Source organism: Poecile atricapillus, chromosome 6, assembly GCF_030490865.1.
Source record: "Poecile atricapillus isolate bPoeAtr1 chromosome 6, bPoeAtr1.hap1, whole genome shotgun sequence".
NCBI classification, from domain to species: domain Eukaryota; kingdom Metazoa; phylum Chordata; class Aves; order Passeriformes; family Paridae; genus Poecile; species Poecile atricapillus.
This window is the reverse complement of record NC_081254.1, coordinates 24,154,636-24,174,320: the sequence shown is the minus strand read 5'-3', so window position 1 is coordinate 24,174,320 and position 19,685 is coordinate 24,154,636. Positions and strand designations below refer to the sequence as shown.

Below are 19,685 nucleotides of genomic sequence, written 5' to 3'. Positions count from 1 at the left end.
AGCACACACAGACACACTGCCCAGGGAACTGTAGCCCAGGCACACTTTGTTGCGAATGACTTCACAATTTGCTCAGGGATTAAATACTTCCTTGTTTAATAACCTAATAATTTGGGCTAGTTTCATGCTGGACTGTTGGAAAGTTCACTGGCTGGAGTCATCAGCCAGGCCTCGTGTAAACGGCTTCCCCAGCTCTCAGCCAAATGAGCTGTCCTCATCTTTGGGTCCCCCGGCGGGTGGCTCTCGGCACGACCTTCTTCTGAAGGGCTTTGTTGTTCATACGTGCGCCTGAGGCCTTGCGCTCCACAGGCTTTCTCACCACTTCTTGTTTGAGCTGGAAATGCACCTGGAGAAAGAACAAAGATAACTGGATTTTACACTGTGTGTGTGTGTGTGTGTGTGTGTGTGCTGCTGGCTCAGGGTCTGCAGGACCTGCCTCTGCCACTTGTCTTAGAAGCTGACTCTGGGGCCAAGTCAAACAATAAGGGGTCTCAGCCATTGCTAAAAGAACTCAGTTCTTAAAGCAGATGTATTTTTTTTTCCTCCTGTGGAATATGTACTAACAATGAACTATATTTCTTATGTAGAGTTTCTTCTGTGGCAATGCAATGTCCTAGGATGGTTTGGAAGAGGACCTGTGAATGGCAAGGGACTGAGCTATGTTCTTTATTCTCCTTTTCTCACCAGTGAGTAGAGACATAGTATTGCTTTGCATCTCTGTGAATATTTAATACACAGGATGGTTTAGGACAGACAGTTCTTTTTCAATTGCATCTTGTTATCTTAATCAGTCTTTTAGCAACCAGTACTTCCAGTGGATCCAGACAAAAAGATTCTGGGAAAGAAACCTCCATCCACTACAGCCATACAAGCAGGTACAATAGGGAGAAGGGGACAGAGAGTGTGTAAAACACAGCATCAGATAAATGGGCAATGGGGAGGCCATAGAGAAAGGTGAAATTGGAATGGGGCTGTATGGGCTTCTTGGGAGAGGGATGGGGTGAACAGTGTGTATGGGCAGTATTGCAGAAATGGGAACAGGAGGGCTCCTGTGAGAGGAGATATGCAAAAATCAGACCATCAGGGAACAAATCAGTTTTCTACAGCAACACTGTAAAAAGAAAATCTGTTTTAAAAAGGAAACCCAAAGAGCTGGGTGCTTAACCTAGCAAAACAAAGGACTGGGCTTGACAGCTCCCTATAAATACACCAGGGAATAAACACCAGGGAAGAAAAGGAGCTATTTAAAGCACAACATCGGCATAAGAACAACTAGGCATAAAGTGACCATAAATAAATTTAGTACGAAAATTAGAAGGTTTCTAATCTTTCTTTTTGGAGAAGAGTTCTGGAAGAATTTCAGAGGCTGGGCAGAGTGGCATGAAGCAATGGAGGGTGGGAGAATAACCACAGTGTATTTACAGCAGAGCCTGACCAGTGTACATAGAGGGAGCAAATGATGTGCCAGGATGCCACAGATGGTGGGGAGGGGGTCCTGCTGATCCTTTGAGGACCCTGTATCTCTGGTTCCACCTCGTTCACAAGGCAACATCAGTAGCAGGGATCACCACCCACTGTTTTTACAACCAATTTCTAGTTGTCCAGCCAGCCCACAGAAAGGCACTGTAGTGTCACACCAGTGTCAAGAGCACTTCATTTCCCAAAGGTGCTTGGCTGTTCTTTGCTGGAACTCAGTTCCCATTTGTCTTCAGTGCTCTCAGCAAAAAGAAAGGCAGACTTCAGCCCCTTGCTATGAGTTTGATAACATGTTTGGTTCCAGGCAGAATGCAGATGATAGCAGAGTGCCGAAACACACAGAGCTGGGGGGATAACTGTTCCCTCAGGGAACAGATGCTGTCTCCACATCATCTCATCATTGAGAGTGAAAAGGATGGAGGGAGAGCTGAAGAGCAGCAGTCCCAGCCAGCCAGGAGCTCTCCCATGGCCAAGAGGCAGGACACAGGAGCTGGTATGGCAGCCCAATGCAGCTGCAAGGCCACAGTAAGGAATTGAAAGGAACATGGCATTGTTTTCACTTTGTTCCCTGCTGTGAGCTGTGTGGAGCCTTGTCTGCCAAACCAGATAACCTATAGCCACTGGAAATGGTCTACATCTTATCTCCTTTCTCTGCTGCTTACTATCCCCCACCATATTTCTTTCTCCCTGGGGAGAAGATATTTTGAGAAACCCTTGTGAGTATGCAGGATGACTCACCAATGAAGGTGCAGCTGGGCCCACTGTTGTTGTCACTGTCAGGGGCTGGTACCCCTCTGCAGAGGCTGTGACAGTGTAAGTGCCAGGCAGCAGCAGCCGGAAATAATCCCCCATATCACCTGGAACATAAGGCAGGAAAAGAAAGCACTCAGGATGCTCAGGGAGCAGAGTAAAATACATTACAGTAATTCTTGTTGAGTTACTTCCTCTAGGATGTGTAGCCTTCAAAACCCAAATTTTTTTTCCCCAAATCTGCTGTCTCAAGGCTGGATTCACACTGGTACACTGCAAGTGATGTCTCATTAGTGCCATGGAGGAGAGGTCAGTCTGCAAGCAAAAGCCAGATGAAAGGGGACTGCACAGCAGCACTGGACATGCCTGTGTAGGTAGGCTGCAAAGCTGAGCACTTGCCAGTCAGATGACAGCAGACCTAAGGACAATCACAGCTCCAGTCTGACTCCTCATGCATAACACAATCTAATTCTCGCTATACACAATTTTGCACACGTTTGGGTTAGCAAGTTTTATTTGCTCATTAGGTCAGCTGCTCCCTGATTCCCTGCATAAGAAAGCCCCAGGTACACTTGGACAGACTGTGCCCTGGTGTGCTTAGGGACAGGAGATGGCCAACAGTGAGGCAATACCACATTATGGATTACTTTGGGAATCTGAGTACAACCCCATCAATGTAACTGGATGGGTATTGCAAATTGCTTTAGGGTAGATCTGGGAGCACAGCTTCACCATGAATGTGGTAGAGCCCTGGCATTTCACAGCAGTTAGGCTGTGAAATACACATCCTTGGGATCAGTGAGAATTTGCTGGAGGGAGTAGTGGCTAATCAGAGCCAATGCTGGGGACAATCTTTCTCCAAGCTGGACAGGAGGCTTCAGAGGGCCCTTGGCAGCCAGGTTTCTGCAATTCTGTGATTTCTTCCTATGCAATTCTGTGATCCTTCCTATGCAGGTTGGCATAATAAGTGCCAAGTATTAGTGTTACTGACTAACAGACCTATAGCCAGGAGGAGCTTTAATGATTTCATAGTCTGACCTCTGAAGAGCTGTAGCATGGACTATTTTCTGCAGGCAGTCTGTAATGTTCGGTCTGCTTGGAGGAGGGTGTTCATGGAAAGGAGGTTAAAATTGGCCAGCAAAGAGAAACAACCACAACTTGGATAAAGTGGCAATCCATTCTCAGTCTAAACTTGTCTGGCATGAACTTTCAGTCTTTCATTTTATTTTTTATTTTTTCATCTTGTTCTTTGTTGTCTTCTGTTTCAGCTCTTTGTAGATACTTACAGGCTTGAGTAGATTATCTCCTCAATTGTCCCTCCCAGATAAAATAGGAGCTGAGTTTCTGAAGTCCTTTACAATAAGGTTTGCATTCCAGTTCTCACCTCAGTCTTTCCTAGGCTTTCCTAAGCCCACCCTGGTCAAGAATAAGGATAAAGCATATTTCTCCCAGCTACTGTCTTTGGGAAACAAACCATGATGGCTTTCATATTAGAGCCTCACCTGCTAACATCACCCACATATTCAGACATGTAAGCGGATTGACAACCCACCAGAGGTGATGTCATGGCTGATTCCCTGGACAGAAATCACTGCTCCTGCAATGCCATTGTTGTTCTCATCTGACACCATCCCTTTGATGCCCTGGTGAACCTGCAGGGAGGGAAACAGACTGATGGGTCAAGGCCCTTCCTTTGCTCAAGAAGGTATTGTCGAGCAGGGCAGAGCTTTGGGGACAACCCTACCTTTCCCTGTATCCTTGGTGATCCTGGTTGTCCCCATCAGATTCAGTCTAGGACACAGCTTCCCCAAAGGCCACCAACAAGAGCACCCCATGAGCTCCACAACTAGCTCCCTTCCCCACCTGGTGCCTACTGGACCCCTTCCACCAGAGCCCAGGGGGATCTGCAGGAGAAGGGTGTAGGTCTCAGGACTGCCCCTTTACCTCTTCAATGAAAGCAACAAGGGCCTCCCGGTTGGCCATCCACTGCCGCTCCAGGTCCTCCTCGGGGGGAAACTTATTGCAGCTTAGTTCCAGGGTGATTTCAAAGCAGTTGGTGTAGAGGTAATTGAAGTCCTGCATGCCTGGAAGAGAAGAATAGGCCATGGCCAGGGCATGGCTCCCTTCCTATTCCCATGTCCCCAGTCATCCTGGCCTATCTTTCTTTGACCAGAAGTGTCTGACGATCCTCCTCTGTACCACAGGCACAGCCTCCCCCCGTGTGACAGTGCAACTAGAGCCTTCTCCATGCAAGCAGCCCTCTCCTTGTAGCTGCCAACTCTCTCTTTCAGGGGGATCATTCACTGACCTGCCCTCAGAAGCTCAGAGAGGTTGGGTACCACAAGGGCCTATATATCTCTTCCAGTTCCTCTTCCATCTTTTGTCTAGTCTTAAGTGTTGATTTTCCAGTTTCCTCATTCCTCATTGTGCCTTTTTTGATAATATTTTTCAGGAACCAGCAGCTGCCTTCCCTTTGGTCACAGTTTTGAGTTTTGAAGGGATTGCACCATAGGATTTTCAAATACACTAACAGATTAATGCTTCCTTTGTCTAGAAGTACATAGGATGAAGGTTTCTGCAGACCTTGGCTATTTCTGTGTCTCTTTCCCAATCCATTTCAAGTACTCCCAAGCCATTTCCTGGTCTGAAATACAAACACCAGAATGGTGTCTAGTAATGGGCACAATTCTACTGCCAGTCCTTCCCCAGCCCCTCCTGTCCCTAGCTTTCTTTCCTATCCCTACACCTCTTTTTGCTGTGGGGGGTGCTCACCTGCCCAGCCCTTACCTTTGCTGAGTGAGTACCAGGATGCCCCATTTGTGATGCCATCAGCAAAGTAGTCCCCACAGTTCCAGCCCCGGTGCATCCAGCTGTGGGCGTAGGAGTAGGTCTTGGCCAGCTAGAGGGAGAGCAGCCAGCGGTCACCGCTCCAGTCCTGCACGGCTGGAGAACCTGCCTGGCTCTGGACAAAACACACTCCTTCCTTTGCTGAGGAGCATGGGAGGGAAGTCAGACAGGAGTTTCTGCATTTTACTGCCATAAAATACAACATGAGGTGCCCAGGACCGCTACAAGATGTAGGCAGATGAAGGTGAAGGAGGAAGAGCAGTTATCTGGCAAGCTGGAAGCTTGTTGATGGCACAAATGGCTTCTGCCCTGCTTCTGCTGAGAAGAAGGGGAGCAGAAGGCACTGGACCTATGCAGGGACACTTGGCCTCACACAGTAAATGGCACTAACTGGGGGAAAAGATACACGAAGAAAAGTAACCAGTATCAGTCCTGGCACATACCAGATACAGATCGGGAAATTTCGATGAGGAAAGAGTTTGGGCAACTTCTGGTACTAACGACAATTAATTTGTTGCCCTTATTAAGATTACTGTTTATTTTTAGACATGAAGGCAGGGCTAAAACTGGGCTGCTGCATCCAAAGCCAGTCCTTTGCGTAAGACACAGTTTAAGAGAGACTGGCATTTGCATTTTCTAAGACAAAGTCTATGCCCTTGTCTTATGCTTCAGATTCCAGTATTACAGTGTAATATCATTCTGTCAGCAGGAAAACAGTTACTTCTCTACATTTCTGAGTCCTGAGGCCAAGTGGGTATCATGAGCCTACGCCCCAGACTGCAGCCTCTTTACATCTGGGTCTGAGCGCAGCCTTGATCCCAGGAGGTCCTGACAAGCCCCTGCAGGTTCTGCTTACAGAGGAGGCTGAACTCCAGCTTCGACTTATTTTTCTCATTAACTGTTCTGAAGCAGACTTTTTTCTTGTGCTGGGTATTTCCTAATGGAAGCAGTGACTGAAGGCATTGTTTTCTGGGATAATGAAGAAAACCCACGAACCTCAGCTAGTACTAACAGGATCAACAGCATGGATTGATGCATTCCCTGATGTCTGCTTATGCTACTGGAGCTCTTGCTGTTCGTTGTAATTCTTGTTCTTCACCATCCATAAGCTCCTGCTCGGCACCCACCTCCCTTATCCTGGTCTCAGCAGGCCCCCAGTCACCCCTCTAGGGAAAAATACACCCCTATGCATTCTAAGATGGTTTGGCAAAGCTGGGTGCAGCTTCCAGCTTTGGAAGAGCAGGTTATTATTGAGTATGCCAGTGGTATCTGGGTTATGGGGAACCCAAGCACAGCATGGACAAGGAGGGGGCCCCTGAGGGTTAAGACTGGCCTCTTCTTGTGGTGGGACCGGCTCACAGGGTGGGACTGTCCTGACTCCTGAGCCAGTGGCTGGCAGAAATGCTGTAGTCTGCTAATGATTATTTCCAACACGTTTCTTGGCTCAGGCCCTGCATGACGCAGTGACCAGAGCTCTTGTCCAGATCTCACTGTGCACCCTGCCAGGGAATGTCCTCACCCAACGTGGCCGCGCTCACCTTCTGAAATAACTTATCATCAGGAGTAGGCGTGTTGACAGTGCGCCGGTGGCTCCTGAACCGCTGATCCTGGGACTTGTCATAGGGGTAATTTGCCACCACTGCTCCACCGTGCAGATTGGCTGAGAGCACAAAGTTGTAGCTGCTGATCCACTGGATCACAGCCAATGTCTCTGGCTCCACCTGGAAGGACGAGAGAGAAGGAGACAGGGAGAAGAGATCTCTGTGCCAGCTGCTGCTCCTGGCCCGCTGTGGTGTGATTTGCCATGTCAGACCCTGTCCTGCAATGTGTCTGCTGCAGCTCTTGTAGCTTCCTTTGTTCTCCATGAACTGCCCTGGTACACAAAGCAGCTCCCTCAGCACAACCCCAAGACCTGAGGCACAGGTGTTAGCCAGCATGTGACACCTCCTCTGCCCTGTGCATTGCAGCCTGCTCCCCTAAGCTGGTTGTGATGTCAGAGGCAGAGGTGCAAGCTGTGATACAGGACCAGGATTGTATCGTTTCTCTGCAGGCAGAAGTCTCAGAGAAGGAGACAAGCACTGTGCAAGCCAAAGCACGGTGTATTTGCTTGCATGCTGATTCCTCTAAGAGGATGCTGTAGCCCACATGGTATCCCAGACTGGTACCTGGCTTTTCCAGTTGTCAGGCAGTGGGATGTGGTGATTTGGCCCGCTGATTTCCCTGCTGTAGTACATGAGTGTGTTGAGGTCAGGGAAGTTGCGGTTCAAGTCCACTCCATTGGCATTGTTCCTCCCTGTCAAGTACCCGTTGCTGTCTGGGCCCTGCAGGGCAAAGGTGCATCACAGGAGTGAGTTCAGGTTGGGTGCAGTCAGGTTGGGCAGCAGATAAGCAGAGACTGGCCACTGTAAAAGCACTTCTGTGCCTTTGAGTTATAACATGTGTTACTGCTGGCAGGACAATAAAGAGTATTGGTACTGACAGGGAAAATCAGTAACAAAATCTTCTTTTTTGAGGGTGACAGAGTAAGCCACAAGACAAACAATTTGCTTTAGCTGAAAGATCCACAGATATCTCCCTGAAGTCTAGCAGCACAAAGAAATGGGTGATTTCTTTTTCAGGAGGACTAAGGGGCTTATTTCCCCCCCATTTCTCATGTCCCTGCCTGCTTATGACAGTCGTATTCAACTGTCACTTTCCCAGTCTAGGGCAGAGGATTTGCAGTGACCCTTCTGTGACAAATAACTTCAAATTAGAGTAAGACAGGTATAGGAAGTCTTCTCCTTCAGCTGCCAAGGTCATGTGTGGCAGGACACACAACATGAGCCCTTGGCAGGGAGGTGAGAAGCAGTGACAGCAGCTGACAGGGACAAATTTGCCAGGCCACAAAGGGAAAGGATTCCCCCTCTTCCTAGCTACAGTGAAGAGGGTCCCAAAGGGATTTGAAGGGCTTTCTGCCCCTACCGGTGTGGAGGAGGTGATCACTGCCTGGTACCTGCTTGGCAGCCACTTCGTACCCGTCGGGGTTCATGGAGGGCATGATGTGGATGCGCGTGTCATGGATGAGGCGCGTGATCCGCTCGTTGCCCCGGCGGTACTCCTCACACAGGAACTCAGAGAGCTGCAGCAGCAGCTCACGGCCCAGCACCTCGTTCCCGTGCATGTTCCCAACATACTTGAACTCCGGCTCCACTGGAAAGAGCAAGAGAGTGATGCCATCAGCCAGGGCCGGAACAGGTGGGAAGACCAAATGCCTACCACAGGGAGCCCCAGGCAAACCCAAGGGACACCCAGTAAATGGTATAAAATGACCTTTTCCCTTGGAAAATGCAAACCTCAGTAGGGAGAGTGGCACAGTTCTCATATGGGCTCTGCTTCATTTTGCCACAGCCCCCTGGGAGCAGCTCAGACTCTCCTCTAAGTTGCTTTGGGCCTTTGGAGCACACAGGAGGAGTATTTGCTGGTGGTTTGGTCTTGGGTTGGTGAAAGGCAGCACAAAAGGACCAGGGAGCACTGGCAGGGTTGCCCCAGGCTGCCAGGGCCTCACAGCTCTGTGGCAGGTGGCAGTGGAGAGGACAGACCATTTCTCCCAGCTCTGCTGTTCTACATTTGCTGTCAGTGCCTCTCACCAGCATGGCACATTCCTGGCTCTGCATCTCTCCTTCCCCTTTACCAGCCTCCAAGATCAAGGTTAAGGCCCTCCTCACCCTCAAGAGAAGACTCTGGCAAAACCCTCAGCAGCTGAGCTGAATATGGATCAAACTGTCCCTCAGGCAGCTCCAGTATGACCAAAAAAGTCTCTTGCCACTGACTTTTCTAAAATAAGGTCCCAAAATACAGACTTGGAGACCACAGGCAGACAGTGCCTGGAACAGGACTTGCTGCTTTGTTGAAGGAGAGGCAGGACATGTGAGGGACAGGTTGTGCTTTCCCAGAGGGTCTTGTAAAGCAGTTACTTGTGGGGAAATAAAATGTCACATTGCAGCCTGGAGACAGCATTGGTAGAACGAAAAACATCAGGGGAATTAAGTTAAAAAGGGAGCCTGACTGTCACAATAAAGAGTCGGGAAAAAAAAGGGTGTTGTTACAAATGTTGGCTTGCCAGATCTTGAGAGTCCCATTGACTGTGAGCTTTCTGGCCACCAGCAGGGATCAGACTCGCAGAGGCAGTGTGCAGCCCTGCTGCCAGGTATGATGTCCATCAGGATCCCTGGGGTAAAAGGCATCACATCCCCAGATTCTGAGCTGCTGCTTGCAAAAGCCCCAGTGCCTTTGCTGTACTAAAAAAAAAAAAAGAAAAAAAAGAAAAAGAAAAAAATGAAAAAAAGAAGTCTAATTTTAGCTAAAGATTTTGCTTTCCCATGTCTTTTGACTGCTGTGTCTCTGTGCAAGACACCAGAGGTGGGCAACATATTTTGATCTTGTTAGATTTCAGGGACATAAAAACTGACTTAGTTAGATAATCCAGTTATTAAAAATACAGAAAAATCCTGGGCATATATACAGCCTTTAAAAAAGTAAGGTTTCAGCAAGGATTCTCTGCTCTGTTTGAGTCTGCAGCAGGATTTGTCAGCCTTTTTCAGTATGCAAACCCCTAAACTTTATGTATGTGGACACACAAGCTCTAATTACTGCATGTAAGACCATTGATTCTGAGCTTGCTTTTCAGAGTCACTTTTCATATCCTTCAAGGGAATGCACAGTTTCCCAAATTCCTCATGCTACAAGCTGAAAGTGCCAGCCTGACAGTGGCCCATGCTACAAGCACAGGTCCACGCTGCCTGCCTGGGGCAGGGGAGATCTGAGTCACCTCCTATAGCCCTTCCAGCTGCTTTCATGTGGTTCTGCAAGTCTAAAATCCAGTGGTGCACTGCCCATGCCCTTTGCTCATTACATGCTTTGAATCAGCCCTTGATGCACTGCAGAGGTGCCCCAGACACCCCCAGTGCCACGCAGGTTTCCCAGTGCTGAACAGGGCTGTCACAGAGGTAGTCAAGGTGAGAAGCTTCCCATCCCATCTCCTGGCACCCCTGAAAATGATCCTATGGGCCCCAGTGCAGTGCTGCCAGGCATGGGATGCTGTGGGGTTTGTGGGGGCTGCTCCACCGAGGGGGGCACAGGTCCTGCACAGCCCTGCTGGCAGTTTTCCATGTGACTAGGCTGCCTGCACTTACCAGCCCCTGCGTTTAACCACATCAACCAGGACTTGAAAAGAGAAAAAATCCTGCGGAAAACAGGGAGCTCTGTCCTTATCTGCAGCTCGGGGACAGAAGGCAGGGATGGGAGGGAGCCCTGTGTGCAGCCCCCCAGGGCACCTGGCTGCCAGCAAGGTCTGGCTCGGCAGCATCTCCAAGCTGCACAGGCAGCAGCAGCAGCTCAAGGGGACATCGCTGCCAAGGTTCCACAGGGCCACGTGGCAGCAGGTGGAGATCCCTGGGACCAGCCTGGCACTGGGGCTGCACTGCCCACGGGGCTGGCGGGGCTGCAGAAGCCCAGCGCTCTCTGCCGCGGTCCCTGCTTGCTGTCCTCCTGGGCTTGCCGTCGGGGGAGGAAGGGCCGAACACTTTCTCAGCACAGGGCACAGGGTGGGTGCTGCCCTCCTTGCCTGAACAACGCTGTTTAGGGAGGGTGTGGTAGTGCAGGTGGAGAGCTGGGATGGACTCGCCTGCGTTCTCGCATTAGCTTGAGTTGAAAACTCGGAGCTCCGTCCAAAGTACGCGCCTGGGCCACGCCGCAGCTCAGGCAAGCACGGTGCATGTGTACGGGCGTCCCGGGGCTGGCGGCGGGGTCCGCGCCGGAGACCGCGCTGCCTGGCACCCGGGCACCGCCGGGAGTCCTGCCTGGCCAGGGAGATACCCCCCACCCAGTGCCCCAACATGCCGCGTGGCAGGGAGAGCGCCGACGAAGCCCGTCCTCTCCGAGCCGCTGTCCCGCTCCCCCCGTACTCACGGGGCTCGTGGATGCCCGGGTAGTCGCTGAACTCCAGCACGTAGAGGTGCCGGCCCTGGACGCTGCGGCCGATGCTGTAGATGCGGGTGACGTAGGGGCACTGGCTCTGCACGCGGAACAGGGCCTGCACCAGCTCCTCGTAGCGATGGTGGAGGAAGCTGAGGGCGGCCGCCCCCTCGAGCAGGAGCAGGGCTCCCACGAGGGGCCGCAGCCACCGCGCCATCCTCCCGCGGCGCTGGGCGCCCGGACCAGCTCCCAGCCCCGGCTCCCTCCCCGCCGGGAGCTTAAAGTGCAAACTCCAACCAGCTCTTTCCAGCCGCCGAGTGCCAGCCCCCTGCACCTGCGGGCGGGGGGCGGCGGGAGCGGGGCGCGCCGGGGCCCCGCGGCGCAGGAATGCTCCCCCCGCCCGCCCGCCCGGCCCCCGGCGAGCCCGCTTCCCCCGGCGGAGAAGTTTTCCCCCGCTCCAGCTCACTTATTAACTGGACAGCAAACAGGCCCCCGCAGCCACCGGCTGTCACCGCAGAAGAAGCGCAGGGCTGGAAAACTGGCTGCGGAGGGCGTCGGGGCTGCCAAGCGCACGGGGAGCGGCGGGCGGGGGAGAGGAGTGGAGAGGGGGCCGGCGGGCGGAGGGTTCCCCGTCACCGAGCCCTCTCGGGGGGCAAGAGCCGGGGGGGATGGGGATAGAGCCGGGGCGGCCTCGCCTCCCGCACGATTCCCGTAGTCCTGCCCGCCCCTGCCTGCCCGGCGCGGGCAGCTCCCACCGCTCCTCCCCGGAGCCCGGTCCCGGCTCCGCGCCTCATCTCCTGCCCCAGCTCCTGGGGAAGCACAGGAGGCACCGCCGCGGACTCCGCGGGTCAGTCGGCCCCTCTGCCCGGCCCTGCTCACCCGGAGATCCCATTGCTCCCGGGATAAACAGAGGCAGGGACTGCACCGCCCTCGCCGCAGCTGGCTGCCCAAACTGCCCAGCTGGGACGGTGCAGGGGGAGGGCAGAGCAGGGATGTGATGCAGGACTTGTGTGCTGAGCAGGGACCGTCTCGGGGAGCTGCGCTCCAAAGTGTGGTATCACCCCGCCCTGCCCTGGGAGTGGGCATGAGAAAGAGTTCTGACGGGCACTGGGCAGCAAGACATTGCTTAGCTGCGTAAATACAAATGAAAATGGCACAGCAGGAAACCGTTTCTGGATAGAGGGGATGCTGCTTCCTCTCCACCCCTCTACCACACTTATCCCAGTGTGCAGATGGTCCCTGCTCTCTGTGCACTGCCAGAGGCAGCCTTGCCTTGCAGCCTTGCCCCGTGAAACTAAAACTCCAGCAGCCTAGTGGCTCTGACGAGGTATTTACTAGGACAACCCTGACACAGAGCCCAAATATGAGCACAAACAGTTGAAAAATTTACCATCACGGCTGGACTGGCCAAGAGAAAGGCTCCCTTTGGTAACACGAGCACGCTATTCTGCTCTATCCAGGCCATGCTAGAGAGGAGCTCCTCTGGCCATCAGTAATGGGCTGCCCAGGATACTCAGTGCCATGCCAAACATTTCCCTTCAGCCTTGAGATGGATCTGTGCTGCATTGCTCTAATTTCTGTGTCAAGGGTTGCTTCACACAGCAAAGCATTCTCTCCCAGTGCTTTCCTACCTGTTCTCCACATCTGCTTGGGCTGCTGTCTTTCTACTTCAGGAAGAGCAGTGGTAGAACCAGGGGAGTCCCTGTTTATAGCCTCTAGCTGCTGTTGATAGCCTCTGGTGCAAACAGTGCAGGCTGGTGGTCAAGGCACATGGATTGCCTGCTCATGACTTGGCTTACTCAGACTTTCCCATATCCAATGTCCTTCTGCCCCAGCACCATCATAGTGATCCTTTCTCTCCTTGACCCTTTGCCTTCTTGGTCTTCTGCCCCATCTGGGCAATTTCCTCTTAACCCCTGTTTTTGAAAAAATATCATTTTGAAGACATGAACAGAAGAATAAATCTATTATACATATATAGCAGTAACCATATTAATACCTTCTCCTAGTTAAGCTGCATCCCCCCACATCCCTGCTTGTCAGCCAGTCTGAAAGCAGCACACGTTCAGGAGCAGGAGTGGCACTGCAGCCACCTGCAGCCAGGTAACAAGAGTCAGTGCTGGAGGTGATAGCTTCTCCCAGCACATGCCAGAAACCAAGGCAAAGTAGCTGAAGCTGTGGCAGGGTGAGCATGTCTATGGTAGGACAGCTCTTGTCCCTACAGCAGGACATGCCTGGTGGTGTTTTGCAAAGCTGGCACCCATAACAGCAGTGGGAAATGCTTTCACCTCCTTCACATCCCTGCTCCCAGGGCTGCTGGGGTCCTGTGGAGCTGCTCTTTCCCCAGGCCTCAGCAATGAAGGCCATGTGAAAGAGCCATGGGCAGGTTTCCAGCACTACCCAGTGTTACTTGGCAGCCAGAGAGTGCTAGGCAGGGCTATAGTAAAATAGCACAAGCCCCATGTTTGGCCAGTTTCACCCTCCCCTTTCCCTTCCTAGGCTGCTTTCAGTAGCCTGGGACAGCAGTGGCAGAGTTGGAGCTGCAGTGCTGCCAAGGGACACATGAGGAAAGCTCTCACTTTCCTATGGAGGCAAGCAGCACTGATGTGAGAAACAACAGTAAAAAAAGAAATGCCACAGCATTAGGCCCTAAAAAGGAGCCATGGGCAAAATCTTACGTGGGTGGAGAACCCATCTCGCACACTTCTAGGTCTGGAGAGTTAGTCAGCGTTATCCACAGCACTGGGATGGAGGCAGCCTGTTATCAGGCAGCAGGTTTAAAGCATACAAAAGGAAATAGTTTTGCACAAAAGACACCATGAAATTACCTCATCAAAGCTGAAAGTTAAATGAGTGCAAAAGAGGATAAGATGAATTCATAGAGAACAGGGGCACCGACAGTTATCAGATCTTGAAGCAATCATTTGATCACAAATTTCCTAAGCCCCTGATGGGTGGAAGAAAAGGATTATGCTGTTTCCCTAACTATCCCTCCAAATCCTCGTGCACCACACAGCTGGAGACGAGTGCCAATGTGCTGCCTGTTTGATCTGACCTAGCATGGCCTTTACAAAACACCAATGAAAGCAGAAACAAACAATAGAAGACGTTAGAACTTAGAAATAGTGGAGCAAGTAAATGAAGACTTCATTTGGAAAATACAGTTAATACATCTGGGATGGATCATACGCTCCCCCACCCCCCACCCAGATGTTCAAGAATGGAAGATCTTGGGGCAGTGTGAGAAAGAAGGGGAGCAGGAATGCTCTGTGCCACTGTGCTAAGAGTGAGAGAACTGTGAATGCAAGCCCAGTCTCCCCACCCTTGCATTGCTGAGGAGCACAGGCAGCAAGGAGCTGATTCCACTGGAACTGGCCATGGAAAGACTCCATCTGATGGGCTCACTTTAGTTCTGGCCATATTGTTAACAGAGGAAAATTGGAAAATTTGAGGAAAGTTCAAGCTAATAGCCATAAGAATGAGCGAGCTGTGGGGAGTGCACGCTGATAGAAAAATAACAAGTATGACAAGCTTTGTTTGCCTTGGCAGAGCTGTGGCTGTGGCTGCACACAGAGACACACAGCCCTGTGAGCAAGGGACACAGTCCCACTGTCCTTCACCTGTTCAGGGGGCTGGGAAGGTGGGCTGCAGTGTCAGCACGATGCCAGTGGGGCTGACTGGGGGAGGGAAAATGAGAATGGAGGACTGCTTCTGTCCAGTTCAGAGCTCGGGAGAACAAACTGCTTTGAGGAGGTCGGGCTGAAGCTAAGGCAAAGAAAGATGTGGTTTGGGCACGAGCAGCCTTCCCAGGAGTGAGGCAACCTGTGTGAGGTGCCCAGAGCCTGGGAAAGACCACAGTGCCTTTCTCCACCGGGAGGGGATGCTACCCATCCATCAGGTACTTCAGAGCTGACCCAGGAGAGCATCGAGGAACTGGCAAGAGAGGAAATCCCATCTCAGGACTTTTCCATGTTTAGTGCCAGATGCTCCATTCCACTACTGGCAAACCCCCATCTTCTGGAAAAGAGCGTGAAAACTTTTCTGGCATCAGATCAGAAGTCTTTATTATGATAAGCATACAGAGGCTTGTGTGTGCACCAAAACAAAGATCCATTTCTTCAGGGTTGGGTTCTTCACAGAAAGAAAACACATGGCCTGGGTGGCAGGGACTGTTATCCTCAGTGTGCCCTCCCCAGTCCCTCCTGAACAGGCTGTTGAGCCTGTGACAAAGCTGGCAGCCCTGCAGAGCCTGCACATCCTGCCTGGCACAGAGCATGGGAAGAATTGGGGTGGAGAATGAAGGGGCACGCATCCGGCCCAGAGCTGCTCTGGGAGAAACTGGAAAGCCCTGGCCAGCGCCAGCACTTCAAATCAGCCTTCCAGTGCAGAGGTGATGGCCCCACCTCTGAGAGCTTTCTTCCAAGTGGAGGCCCCGCTGTGCTTTGTGCAGGGCTGGAGAAATCAGCTGTAGCCTGTGCACAGAGGAGAGGCAGCTTTATCAGGGGGGAGAGTAAAAGGTACTTAGAGCCTGTGGTGGGGAGCAGTTTTCCTGCAAGAGGTGAGGGTGCTGCAGGTACCCAGGCTCTCCCTTCTGGCAAGTTTCGACAGCTTTGCCCCACACTTGACACTTGGCTGAGTATGGCAGAGCTCATAGAGGTCATCAGTCGCAGCGAGACCAGGCTGCCCTTGCACCTGTCAAATCCCTTTGCAAGGAACCTCCCCAAAAATGCACCAATCAACCTTTGAACCCAAACCAGAGACACTCATCCCACCTTGCTGCAGCACATCTCAGAGCTTTCTAGGAGCCCAGGAGAGCTCTCTCTTCAGGAGAGACCACGGTCTGGAGTCTTGGCAGCGCAGCAGAGCTGAATAGTGAGTAAATATGTGATAGACAAGAATGTGTGATGCTAGAAGATGCTTTACCCAGTAAAAGACAAATAGTAAAGCAGGAAGTGTCTGGAAATTAAAGCCAGAAGCTATCAAATTAGAAATAAGGCGCAGATAATTATCAGTGAGGCAGATGAATTGTATTAACAAGAGAAATGATACATTATTACTGGCATATTTGGAAACTCCACTATCGTTAATGGTCTTCAGGTACATATTGGGTGTCACTGGAACACACATTTGAATTGAATACAGCTGGATCAGACGCAACACAGAAGCAAAGAAATGAATGTTCATAAACTTGAACTCTTTGACCAAGGATTTTGAGTAGCCTTCATGAAAAAAGTCCTGCAATAACAGGAGAAACGGAGAGAAAACAATCATAAGCCATTCTGTGAATGCTCACTACCAGGCAGAGACATGCAATGGTCTCACCCTGACAGGGTGCCTTCAATTCCTGGAGCCTCAGGCTGCTCAACTGGCATGTTGTCACCTTAGAAGTTCTTATCCTGGAGAGATTTATTTATGAATAGGGTCTAAAAGTAGTAAGTTTAAAAAATATTGTAACATATTTTGCATTTATTTTAGTTTGGGCCCTTTAGGTTGCACTTGAGTCACAATTAAAGCTTTAAAAAACCCCAAAACTCAAACCAAAAAGTGAGATAATTAAGACAGGAGGAGCAAGTGAAGATGCCAGCTGCTCACCTGGCTCCAGAATCAGGAGCTAACAATATTAATATTAAGGGACTTGCAATTCAGATACAGAGCATTGTAAAAGCTCTTCTCCCAGATATTGGACATTTTCCTGTGGCATAAATCCTTAGCAGGGACAAGAAGAGCAGACTGGCACAAACTTTTCCTTCCACACCGACTTCCACGTGAGGTTTTTGCATCTATTTCTGACATGTCCTAATGGATCTGCCAGTTCTCATCATGGACACAACTGAGCAGCTGCCAGATCCCCAGGGAGGTCTCAGGAGAGGAATTGCCACTCTGCAGGTTTCCATGCTGTTCAAGGGATGTGCCAGCTCACCTGAGGAGCTTCCCCAGGGCATCTGCTCTGCTACAAAGGCTCCATATGCAAGGAAGGTGGCACGGGATGGGGTGTGTTGCAAATGAGGCTGTCTGGGCAGCAGAAGCAGCTCTGATCCCACATTTCTCCTGTGTGCCTTCCAGCCATGGCCAAAATCTGCTGTTCATCTCTCATCTGCCTATCTTTGCTGCAAACAACAGAGGGAAGACTGCATCCCTAGCTGAATTCAGACATCACAATGTGTTTGCAGATAAACAAAAACTGGTCAATGGACTCAACAGCTGCTGAAGGGTCATTTGCAGATTGAGCTGGATAATCTGCTTGGGGCAATGTTCTTTGAATAATAAGTGTTTCAGTGGAGCCATACAGAAGGAGAAATGGCTCATATTGAGAGACAGTGATGTAGGATGTGAGACAGAGGCTGTTCTGAAATGCAATGACCGGGAAAAAAGACTGAGTTGCAATAGCCCAGCTGGACTCAAAAGCCTAAAAACTTTCTGTTAAGTGAACAGACCTGGACCAGAGATATATGAATGGGGAACATAGAGCATAGATCAAAACCAGATATATACACTATTAGTGACTCTGCTACCTGCTGAAAACTTTGGTGTCTAAGTTTCAGAAAGATGTAAAACTTTTAAAAGAAATGGAGAGCTGCAAGTGAGGTCAGCAGAGACCACTTTACAGATTGAAAACCAATCTATTTAATATGATATAATGACAACTTGCAAGCACCAACAAACTTAAAAAGGGATTTTAATAACAGAGTTACTCAGTCTTTTGGAAGTGGGCAGAACAAGATCCAACAGAAGCTGAAGCCAGCTAATTCAGAGCAAAAATAAGACAGATTTTTAGAAGAAGAATGATCTGCCCAGAGATCTTAGAACAGGGTAGATTTTTTTCCTTACATTTAGGTCCTTCAATATATCAGGGCTTCTACTTCCAGGCATGAAGTAGAAATAACTGGGTGACATTTTCCATCCTGGACTATGCAGAGGGACAGACTGGAAGAGCTCTGTGTCTGTGCTTGCCTGAAGGAGAAGGCATTACTGGGCTTGCACATCCTGACCCCCTCCACACTGCCTACACGTCTGCTCGGGGAAGCAGGTGTGCATTTGATGTACCTTCCTCTCTCTCTACAATATCTGCTTTCTTTTTGCTTCCACATTTACAGGTCATTTGGAGAAGACATTTCTGAGATTTTGTGGGAGGCAGACAGGCACCAGTGGTTTCTGAGTGTTTTTACAAAATTTGATTTCTGACTTACCTCTCTTTTTTTTTTGGACCAAGAGATGGAAAAATGGAAGAAAGTGATTCATAAACTCAATCAGTGGCATCATTCTAGTTGTGTGCTAGAAGATGGGCTGCAGTATGTGCACTCACAAGCCCTGGTCTTGTGGCCATAGGATAAGCCTGTGCTATGAGGAAAGGAATGGCAAAATTTCATTAATTTTGCTGGTGGAGAGTGGTTCAATCTGTGCATACTCATGCTGGTTAACTGATGCCAGCTGCCTACAGGAACATTAACTGATAAACACTTTCCTTAAACTGGAGGTTGCTGTGTTATCAGCACAGTGACCCTGGATTGCTTCAGTGGGTCTATACCTGAGGGCACACTGGTCACACCAGAGTCCCTGCAGGCATAAATAATCACTTCTGGCCAAGGAACCAGTACAATGCAAGATCTTCCTACAACAAGCAGCAATGCCTGGCTGGGAACTTGTGGCTTGATGTGCCTTAGGGACGTGAGAATGGCTCAGTGCAACAGCGAGCCAGCTTTGGTCCAGCAATGACATCAGGAAGACGTGGGAAAAAGGCATTTTGCCACCTGCAAAAGGAGCTGACAGCCAACAGAACCCAGCTAAGGGCTGATGACCACAAGCACGCTCGGTTTCTTCGTCCTCATCCCTTCTTTTCCCAGAGTAGCATTTGGGAGCCTGACCCGCCTTCAGGGGCCAGCCAGGTGCAAGAGCTGTAGCCAGCTGTAGGGCTGTGAGAGCTCAGGGCCGGGGAGGTGAGCAGAGGTGTGCTGGTGCAGAAAGGGCTCTTGGGAACAGCTTCAGCAGAGAAGGAGCAGGATCACCCTGTATGTGACAGCTCCCAAGAGCTCAGTGGGATTGTGACCCTGAGATAACCCTTGCAGGAGCACTGGCTCCCAAAGACTGCTGCCACTTTTCTCTTTATAATGCTGTGCACAAGGCAGAAACCAACAAGCAGCAAAGTTTCATTGAATGAGAGTACGACCCACTCAAGGAGGGGACACGAGCTTGTCTGTCCTTGGCAGAGAAGGTGGCGAGCCTGATGTCCCAACATCTGTCAGTGCAAGTGTGATTCAGAAGAAATAAATGCCCTTGTTGTACAGTCAGTAGCTTCAGTGAGAGGGACTCTGCTCTGCTGGGATCTCCTGAGCCCTGAGCAGCCAGGATGACATGGGTCCTCTCCCCTCAGGTTCTTCCTAAACAATCCCCTTCTGCAGGCACTTGGGCTTGTGGAAGAGAAGCCAGGCAAACAGGAGCACAGACACCAGCACAAGGGAGCACAGCACCATCAGCCCCACGTAGCTGCCATGGGAAAGAGGGGGCCCGGCTGGCTCCTCTGCAGGGATCATGTTGGTCAGGTTCAGCATGTAGCCTAGGGTCCAACCTGCATCACTGCTGCCAATCTGAAACAGAAGAGCAGAATCAGTGCTGGGAGGCTGCCCATGGCATTGCCTGAGCAGTGGCACTCCTGGGGATAAGGG

General features: G+C 50.8%; 2 protein-coding genes across 6 annotated transcripts in view; both read right to left on the bottom strand.

Annotated features, from left to right (window-relative positions):
- Positions 1-78: 78 nt before the first annotated feature.
- CPN1 (carboxypeptidase N subunit 1) lies at positions 79-11,455 on the bottom strand. Of its 2 annotated transcripts, none has more exons than XM_058840931.1 (9): positions 11,020-11,455; positions 8,066-8,262; positions 7,239-7,394; positions 6,612-6,794; positions 5,014-5,125; positions 4,171-4,310; positions 3,779-3,878; positions 2,215-2,333; positions 79-346 (listed from the first exon to the last, which is right to left on the bottom strand). In XM_058840931.1, exons 1-9 carry the CDS (start codon positions 11,240-11,242, stop codon positions 215-217), a joined length of 1,362 nt encoding a protein of 453 aa, XP_058696914.1. In that variant the 5' UTR covers positions 11,243-11,455; the 3' UTR covers positions 79-214. The 2 variants fall into 2 exon arrangements, with proteins under 2 accessions (XP_058696914.1, XP_058696915.1); XM_058840932.1 differs by lacking the exon at positions 11,020-11,455 and adding an exon at positions 9,173-9,305.
- A 6,228-nt stretch (positions 11,456-17,683) lies between these two features.
- The window catches only part of ENTPD1 (ectonucleoside triphosphate diphosphohydrolase 1), a 29,705-nt gene continuing 27,703 nt past the window's right edge, over positions 17,684-19,685 (bottom strand). For all 4 annotated transcript variants that reach the window (XM_058840928.1, XM_058840930.1, XM_058840929.1 and 1 more), the window contains one exon: positions 17,684-19,607. In XM_058840928.1, the coding sequence (XP_058696911.1) occupies positions 19,401-19,607 (207 nt within the window). In that variant the 3' untranslated portion in view covers positions 17,684-19,400. The remainder of the gene's footprint in view (positions 19,608-19,685) is intronic.

Coding starts and splice junctions, on each gene's coding strand:
- CPN1 (XM_058840931.1), bottom strand. CDS start 11,242: ATGGCGCGGTGGCTGCGGCCCCTCGTGGGAGCCCTGCTCCTGCTCGAG. Junction 4,311..5,013: donor CTGGTACTCACTCAGCAAAG/GTAAGGGCTGGG, acceptor CTTCTCTTCCAG/GCATGCAGGACTTCAATTAC. Junction 2,334..3,778: donor CAGCCATGACATCACCTCTG/GTGGGTTGTCAA, acceptor CTTATGTTCCAG/GTGATATGGGGGATTATTTC.